The following is a 9,495-nucleotide window of genomic DNA, read 5'->3' on the forward strand; positions in this document are numbered from 1 at the left end:
TACCCTGCTAGGGGAAGGGCTGCTTGGAAGCAGATCCACACACCTTTTCTGGAAATACTCTGGAAAATACTCTGTAATTACACACAGTTCAAATCTACCTTATCTGCCCTGCCCTGCCCTGTCAGCTGCTTCTGTAACAGCAGCTTTTAATGAATGAATATAGAGAAATTATTAATAGTTTGTTGCAATTTATACGGAAGCCACCCACTATTTTGCCTCCCAGAAAGATACATGCAAAATGCAAAATGATTAAGTAAATTCATTTATTGAAAGAGACTTGGTGTTGCTTCCTTGCTCTTTCCAGCAAAGCCACAAAACAATACTGAACTCAGCAAACAAACAAACAAAATGCTCCTCAAATTAGGAAGTGTTTCCTGACGCTTCTCTTGCCTTCAGGGAAAGCATGGGCTAATGCTAGCACATAGGGCTGTTTTGGAAGCATTCCTGACTCCTCCCATATCTGCTCTGGTGACTGTGCTGGACAAGCCCCATAATAAAAGATGGAATAAGAGTCTTTCTGCTAGGACTAAATTTCCTGCAATCCAATCAGTCACATGGCTTTTCCTGCTTAGAGACACATGGGAAGCACCTCTTTGCCATAGCCATACTTTTGGATTAGGATTGGCTGAGTGATGCAGAGAGCTGATCGGCCAGAGAATAGGAGATTGGCAGATATGTCCCTGTATGGTCAAGGAAGTATAAAATGGGGGGGGAGGGGTCAGGGAAGAGTGATTTTGAAGGGGAAAAGATGCTCAACATTTTCCTAGGGAGGTTTGTGCCTTAGTAACCTCAGTGGACCAGCATCCATTGCTAAAAAGGGGCAAGCTTCTGCCTTTCCCCCTTCCTTTTAAACCTGCTATGCAGCTCTCACTTTTCATAGCAGCCAGGCACGCGAACTAAAATGTGATGTCAAATGTATGATTGCTTATAACATTTGTTTGTTTGTTTGTTTGATTACATTTGTGGATCACCTTTTCATCCAAGGATCTCCAAATGGTAAGCATGGTTCTCTTATCCCACTTTTATCCTCACAACAACCCTGTGAGGTAGGTTAAGCGGAGAGACAGTGACTGGCCCAAAGTCACCCAGTTAGCTCCCTGTCTGAGTGGGGATTCCAACTCTGGTGTTCCAGATCGTAGTCCAACACACTAACCATTACACAAAACCCATTACAGGGCCCTCAATCAGGATTTGGAACGTGACACGTGGGTTAAACCCCTTTTCTGCACCAGGGGATAAGAACTGCACATACCCTTCTGTTTGCCCCAGGTGGGAAGACTATAATGAACACCAATAGCGGGTTTCCTTCTGTGAAGCAAAAAGTTCACAGGGGTGCAGAATGGTCCCAGTTCTGATCAGGGGGCCCTATGGGTAAGATCATTACTATTAAACCAATTGAAGTCTATGGCACCGATAACACCCATTTTCTTCCTTGGAGGTCCAGAGGCAATTTGTAAATGGCAAAAGAGCTGCTTGAGTGAGAGAACTGGCAGAGGGCTTTTATTTTTTCCAACTGTGTCCATCCGGTAACAAAGATGGACTCTAAAGCAGGGCTTAGGCCTTCTTTAAGGTTTTGTCAGCAAACTCACATTGGAGTCACAAGATCAAAGAATCATAACGTTGCATTAGTGAGAGTAACATCTCTTCCTCTTTAAAATTCTCTGCGTTTTCTAGTTCCTCAGGAAGTAGACTGTGCTTCCTAAGGGGTAAAGCAGGCGAGAACAAGCAGACAGGGGCCCACCCCTGGTTATATACAGAGTACAGGCCGCCTTAGTGCTACAGAACCATATACGCCAGTGTCATAACTAGTAATTTTTAGGCCCCTAATTCTCTGTTGCTGCTGCCACCTGAAAAACCAGCAGCAAATAATTAAGAATAGTTGTGAGCTTCAGAAGCTGTTGCTGCTGCAATTCCAAAGTCCCACTGGTCAGATGAGTGTTTCTTCCCAGAAGCTGCTGTGCTGGTCGCTGCAATCCAACATCACATTTCTTTGCTTTTCTCCCCAGCTGGTGGCAATCAGTAGCTAGAGGTCCTTAGGCTCCAGGCACAAAGCCCAAGGAGGAACTGCAGTGGTGGCTCTCGGGCTGGCCTGCTGGCCTCAGAGCAAGCTGGATTCTGGCTTTCCATCTACCATTTTGAAAACATGCTTAAGTATTCCATGCTGAAAAGAAAACATGACACAATCTTACCTTTTAAACTATCAATACATGACCCATTTGTGCCCCTGTCTTGGTTGGTTCTGCCCACCCTAGTTACACTGCCGAACAAAGTACATGATAAAGAGACGAAGGGAAGAAACCTGGTGTTTACCTGTGATTTACAATTCAGTCATTCTTTATTGCTAGAAATTCTGGTTTGTTTTTGTCTTCCCTTATTAATTGACTACAGTTTTTTGGAGAATCTTGCATGGCAACTTAGCTGTACAGCAAGCAGGGCAATCCAGAGCTTCTGGAGGCTGAGCTAAAATCCTCCATTCCCCTAGACTTTGATCTAACATATATGCATGCCGGTTGATGGCATACTCCTCTGGACGTGTGTCACCTGGGCAGATCAGGCCACCACACACAAACACCTTGTTATCCCCAATTGAGCACACTGCATGCGAAAGATCCAAGCTGTAGTTATTCGGCAAGAGTGGGACAAGTTTTGTGGATTTGCTCATTTTGATCTTCTGCAGGTTTATTTCCAAACTCTCTTTGTGGCTCTGTATGCTCAAGACATTCTCCTGAGGAAAGGACAGCAAGGGCTTGTGATTGAACTGAATGGGAAACGTGATGTACTGCACCACATTCTTGGTCTGAGTGTCAAAGCAGTCCAGCACACCTACTCGGGAGAAGCGCCCATTCACCAAGCACCTTCCTGTCACAATGTAAATAGTCTTGTCTCCCTTGGTGATCAATGCGGTTGCATCCATAGGAATACTCATCTTTCCAGCAAGAATCCACTTCTCTTTCCCTTCGTCGTACTTGTAGATACTTGAAATGTACTTCCTTGGGGCCGTGCTTCCTCCTACAGAGTACACTGCCCCCCCACAAGTCACCATGGTGTGGAAGACCAAACCTATAGGCAGATCCGGAAGTTTGATCCAGGAGTTAGTATCTATATCGTACTTCCAAGCTGTTTTCAAGCCAGAGATCTGCTCTGTTGTTCCTCCAGAAACATAAATGTATCTCCCTAGCGATGTTGCACTGAGAGCAGCTGCTTTGTAAGGCATCTCTGTCAGCTTTAGCCAGATGTTCTCTCCAATGATATAAGCGAAAACCCCACTGTTGAACTTACCCTGCTCTTTTTGCCCTCCTAAGATCACCACAGAGTCCATTAAGGCCCCTTTCCTTTGTTGAAGCATCAGGCTTTGAGGATTGCCCTTTTTACGATCACTCAAAGTGCTCTCTATCCGGGACAGGGGACCAGTGTGGTCTGCAAAGAGTAACACTTCACGGCAAGTGGACAGAAGCGTACTGGTGGAGACAGCGGATAAATGAATGTAGGTAAAATACTTCTTAAAATACTTCTCCCTTTCAGCCTTTCTGTATTTCACCCACTGGAGGAGGGTTGAGAGAGTCTGGTCCTCGTTTTGTACATGAAGATGTTCATCCTTAAGGAGCCTGCTGAAGACGTTAGGCGGGCAGTGCATGAAGTCTGTTATGCCAGGGCCTGCCCAGTAGTTGAAGTTGTCTCGTATACCATCATAAGCAGCATTTGCCACATCTTTCATATCATATGAGGTGGCCAGGAGCATGTAGTAGAGGCAGTTGTTCTTCTTAAGGGACCTAAGGAGGAAGTCAGAACAGTGGTTCCTTAGAGATGGGGAACTGAAATACTTGGCTCCCTTCAGCAGGTCCTCCACATTCTTCTCAGAAATTACAATCTTCCCAGTATAGAAGTAGTCGAGCAATTGCTCCACCAACTCAGAGCTCAGGAACTTGGCATCAATGATAATAAAGAGTTCATCATCCGCTTTCATGTCATTGCTGGATATCAGATTCCTAATATGGGAGGACATGGCTGCTAAAACATTGAGGTGGGCATAGAAGACTTTCTGGTCCACACTGAGGGCCACATCACAAAACTCCCGGTTCTTTCTCTGTTTGTTCAGGGCCTGCATCATAAAACTGTTGTGGTTCTTTTCTGTAAACTGCATCCTCATTTTTGGGGCCAGGCTTGTCTGGAATTAAGGAAGATGGTATAAGCGTAGAGGACTCTTTGCCCAGTTGTTGAAGACCCTACTCTGGGTACAAGGAGTGATGTCACCAAATAAAGCTGCTAGGTCACAATTATCTGTGACATGTGTTGACAAGAGTCTTTTCAAATTGTCCCTTTTGTACCGAGAGAATATCAGTCTTACTTCAGCTAAACCCGATCCAGAAAGAAAGAGGTTCCATTGATTGGAGGTGAGGTGACTTCACCTATTCTATCTAGAGTGTGTTTGTATTGAAAGGTTACATGTTAGAGTCTTCCCAAGGAAATGTTAGGTTATAGTTAAACGCTGTGGTGATGTCAATTAGGAATACATTCCCACTTAATTTATTAGGTTCCACCGTGTATGATCTAAATAACAGAGCATTCTGTTCCCCAAAGTGGAACTAAATTTGGGTATCTGTATTTTGATAATGCCTTGATAGGGCAAACATTCCACTGATATGACTTGGTTTCAGCATGTCATACATTGGATTTAGAGAAAGGCCTTAAAATGGATAGTAAGAGTTGGCTTGTGGTAAGGTGAACCAGCCACAGGGGTGCCATGGGACTGTTGCTTTGCTTGTTCTTAATGGCCAGCTCACTGGTTTTTCACAAAGAGGGCCAAACAAGATTACATGTTCAATATGTATGATTTTCTTATTTAAATAGCAACCATAGGGAGGCTGATAAGAACTGTGGGTGCTTAAGGTTTAACTCTCTAATTCTCTTCCCACATGTCATGATTCTGATTCCTCCATCGCCACTGCCATGGCTGCTATTTTAACAAGAAAAATTGGATACCCTGGAAGTGCCCGTATGCATTTAATGTATGATCCACTTTGGGTCACTGGTGAACTAATGTTATATACAATTAACTGTACAAGATACACTTGTCAAAGGCTCGAGTTTATTTGCTTTGCAACCCTGTTAATTCTCTTGGAATTCTCAGCGGCTGTTGATACTGCAAACCATACTTTAAGAATGACTTTATAGTTTGGCTTCGGGGAGTGGGTAAAAATAATTTTTAAAAAATCTCCTCCCCACCCTTAAGTCTCTTCTCCTTATTGAAAACTAAAGTGATGCCCAGCAGTGGGGAGAAGTAAGAAAAGAAAATATCCCAACAACTATTTATACCCACCCAGCAAGCTTTACTAGCAAAAAATGTATAGCACACGGTCTGTCAAGATGAGCACAGCTGTTCCCACAAGCTGAGGTGTTGCCTGGCCCTGGGAGACAATGCTAGACCTATCTCTTCAGAAACCTGGTCAGCCACTCCAGGCCACAGTTCTGCACTATCCTTATTAAAAAAAAAGGTAAAGGTAAAGGATCCCTGACAGTTGTGAACGACTCTGGGGTTGCGGCGCTCATCTCACTTTACTAGCCGAGGGAGCCAACGTTTGTCCGCAGACAGTTTTTCCGGGTCATATGGCCAGCATGACTAAGCTGCTTCTGGCGAAACCAGAGCAGCGCACAAAAACGCCGTTTACCTTCCTGCAGGAGCAGTACCTATTTATCTACTTGCACTTTGACATGCTTTCAAACTGCTAGGTTGGCAGGAGCTGGGACAGAGCAACGGGAGCTCACCCCGTTGCAGGGATTCGAACCACTGACATTCCAATCTGCAAGCCCTAAGCTCAGTAGTTTAGGCCACAGTGCCACCCGCGTCCCTCACTCTTCTCATGCCTGTGCCCCAACTCTATACAAGAAGGTGCTAAGTGTCTTGTGACACTGTACCATTCAAATGTTATAAACACCATATTACCATTTCTCAGTTGTCTTTTTCTAACCTAAAAGGCCCCCAACACTTAATGATCCTAGCAGGGGAGGGGCTATAATCCTTTGATTATTTTGGTTACCTTTTTCCATTATATGCAGCTGATCTGATGCATGATTACTTGGAAAGTAATGCACATCATCTTAATTTGAATGGGATTGACTCCCTGTAAAGTGTGCATAGCATTACAACCTCGGCATTTTCTCTTTCTCTGAAGCAACTTCTTTTTGCTTTATGCTCTAGGCAGTGCTTCAGCTTCTAGTTTCCCTGTAGGCTGAATTGAAAATGCTGTAGGAGGAAGGGTGGCTGACTCATCCTCCAGATGTTCTCAGTTTCTTGTCACAACTGTGTAATCTGCCCTTTAACAATTGGGCAATTAATAACAGTGTTTGATATTTGCATAAAAGGGACAGAGTGCAATTCTGTTTGGAATATAGGTATTATCATAGGATAGCACTGACAACTGACCAGAAAAAGAATGGTGTTGCTCCTGTTTACTTAATAGCAGCTTGATCTGTAAAAGTCAGCAAGTTAAGCTTAAACAGCTTAGAAATAAACGTTAGCATTTGCTAACTGTAAATCAAGATGTCATTAAAAAGGTACAGGAGCAAACGTTAGTGTAAAAATAAACTTATTGGCAACCCTACTTCAGGTACAGGGATTTAGAATAAATACCTTCTTAAACTCTAAAAAAAAATCACGATCATGTTATTGAAGAAAATAGGAAGAAAGATGAACAGATGCAAATGAGAAAAAGGCTCATGTACTCTTCCATCTATGAAAGAGAACATTTTGAAAGGTGTGCAACTTGATTTGCATGCATGATAAAAGCTGTGAAATTATTCAGGATAAAGGAGCTTTGCCTTTGCTTCTTTTCACCCCACTGCCAAGCCATATCCATCTGCTTCTGTTTAACACATTCAAGTTAAGACTGCCCCTTAAAAAAAACACCTTATGTTGCTTCTAAGCTTTTCATGTCTACCACACACAAATGTGGTTGGTGAAACTTCCCATCACTTTAATGCCAGAAAGACAGGAACAGGCAACTTTTTACTGGCACTGCTTCACTGTCATTCATAACTGTGAGCTCTGCAGAACTCTGTAGGTGAGGCTTATAAGCTTGATTGGGACTAGAAATTGGGAGACCACAGTTCCAGTCCCACTCGACCATGAAGCTCACTGAGTAACCTTGGACCAGTCTCAGCCTAACCTGCCTCCCAGGGTTAATCAAGGACAGCTTAAAATGAAGTGCCATTGAATTTAGGTAAATTTACAGCCAGATAAATATATTTAGGTTTGCAGTTCTAAAGCCCCTTGTGGTATTAAATGGCTGTAACTCTATCTAGTCAAATATTACCACACCTATGCAATTCAAACAGGTTGTCTCTGGCACATGAAGCTCATCCCAGGTGACATAGCAGGCTACAATAATTGATTTGTATTGACTCTGAAGCTTGTTCTTAAACATTGTTTGTTCCCATACCTTCAAATAGCAACACCTGGTTTCTGCCACTGACAGGTAGAGCTTTGATGTTTCACCTGAACATTACAGGAGGCAAAACGAGTGGTGCATGGCAGGATGATTTGTAAGCAGCGACAAATGGGAAGAATATTTTTTTAAAAACGTGGGGTAGCTTGCTGGAACGTTATACTTTTCTTGTTAGCAGTATTGTGCCTTATAGGGTGGTAAAGTTATCAATCATCAAGCAAGCTCAGTGCATGTGCCAACATAAACGGAGCTGAAACGAGAGAGAGGTATCAGCCTGTGTGGGAGAACTCTAGCCTTAAAAAAGCAGGTAAAAGGGGTTAACTCATTGAAGCCCAAATAAATAAGGAATTTGATCATCAATTGGAAAAGAATAATGGAAAACTATAGAGGGTGAATTGGCTTTCTTAAGCCCCTCATTCTTAGTATTCCAGACTAAAGGAGGCTCACTGGAACCCTAAACAGTAGCATTCCTGTTAGGGAATGAAGATATATTGCAACATTTTGTTGTAGTTTCCACTTATATATTATACAGTTGAGTATATTGTATTTACCAGAAACTTTATTTCTCTGCTGTGTAACTGTAAACTGTATGGTTGAGCTGCAGACAGGAGGGATAAGCCTGGAGAGGAATGGAACAGGAAAAGTTTGCATTTCCATGCGTAAGGTTCTAAAACTCAATACAAGGTGAAGTTAAAATAAAATAAAAAATACAATGCTTGAATAGTTTCACAACCCTGTTTCATACCCAAACAAATATGACACATATAAACCTGCAAACTTCCTCTCCCACCACACCTGAAATGTCAGGTAGTCTAAAGGTTATTTCCAAACACTGACATTTCCTCGTGTCCGGTCCCCCCCAGCGATTTTGACAATGGTAATGGCAACAAAGAGATTATGTGCTTTCCACACCAGCTTTAAGTATGAAGGATATAGAAATCTTCCTGAGTTTGTGTGCCCATTCTCTTTTCAGGCCAGAGGAAATGGGTGTGGCACTTAGTGAGTTACCCAACTCCAGAAATCACAATGTGGTTGACCAAGCGGAATTATGCACTGCTGTCTTCCAGTCACTCAGAAGTAAGTCCTATGCGGTTCCAAAGAAAATAAGGCCTGCAATGCTAAGCACTTACCTGGGAATAAACCCCACTGAATTCAATAGGACTTGAGTAGATGCCGTTAAGAAATTGTGCAGCCACTTCCATGCAGGTGTACATAGACCTGAAGACAGTCAATATGCCCGGAAGCTTTTAATGTTTAATAGGTTATTGTATTTTAGTGTTTTGTTGGAAGCCGCCCAGAGTAGCTGGGGAAACCCAGCCAGATGGGCGGGGTATAAATAACAAATTATTATTATTATTATTATTATTATTATTATTATTATTATTAGGCTTCTTCCGAGTAAGTACGCCTGGTATTGCCAAGGTGGGGCTGCTGTCGTCTGCGTGCCCGAACTGGACACTAATATGCCCAATAAGGGGTTGTCTGGGATGCTGTTTTAGCAGTAAACAGGAATTATTTCCGAGTAAACGTGATTGGGGATTGGCATATTCTGGCGTTTGCTCTTTATTGTAAAGCAATAAATCTTTGAAGGCCGAGAAGGGCAACGACAACTGCTCCCACCAATAAAAACTCCATGCCATGAGCCTAATAAATGAGTTATTTTGCACCTATCAGGAAAATATCTTCAAAAGGGCGTTAGCCTAGTACAGCCCTCATGAGTCACCGCTAACCAAGAGCCCTCGCCCTCAAAAGGCCATTTTCTGGACGGGGCAAGCTTCCTCCTCCTCGTGCCTCAGGGCCAAGGCTGTAGAGCAGCCAGCTGTTTTTCAACTACAACTCCCATCATCCCTAGCTGCGGGCTACGCTAGCTAGGAATGACGGGAGTTGTAGTCCAACGCCGCCTAGCGTCCCAACGTTGCTGCCACAGAGCAAGCCTGCCACCACCCGGCTTATGCCAGTAGCTGTGTCGGACTTCGATTGGCTGGGCTGCCTCGGATAGGATCCGTGCGATTGGACGGGGAGGTGGGGGCCGGGCGCCGACTGTCCCCGCTGT

The 9,495-nt window shown here is 43.6% G+C and overlaps 1 protein-coding gene and 1 long non-coding RNA gene across 2 annotated transcripts; both read right to left on the reverse strand.

Annotated features, from left to right (window-relative positions):
• Window positions 1-246: 246 nt before the first annotated feature.
• LOC114587658 (uncharacterized) lies at window positions 247-9,421 on the reverse strand. The gene is made up of 3 exons (XR_013391173.1): window positions 8,573-9,421; window positions 7,994-8,061; window positions 247-2,161 (listed from the first exon to the last, which is right to left on the reverse strand). It is a non-coding gene; the product is annotated as an uncharacterized LOC114587658 (long non-coding RNA).
• On the reverse strand, window positions 2,314-5,468 carry CCIN (calicin). Its single transcript, XM_028712246.2, has one exon. The coding sequence runs from the start codon at window positions 4,145-4,147 to the stop codon at window positions 2,375-2,377; it is 1,773 nt and encodes a 590-aa protein (XP_028568079.2). The 5' UTR covers window positions 4,148-5,468; the 3' UTR covers window positions 2,314-2,374.
• Window positions 9,422-9,495: the final 74 nt, after the last annotated feature.

This window comes from Podarcis muralis, chromosome 17 (genome assembly GCF_964188315.1).
Source record: "Podarcis muralis chromosome 17, rPodMur119.hap1.1, whole genome shotgun sequence".
Lineage (NCBI taxonomy): Eukaryota > Metazoa > Chordata > Lepidosauria > Squamata > Lacertidae > Podarcis > Podarcis muralis.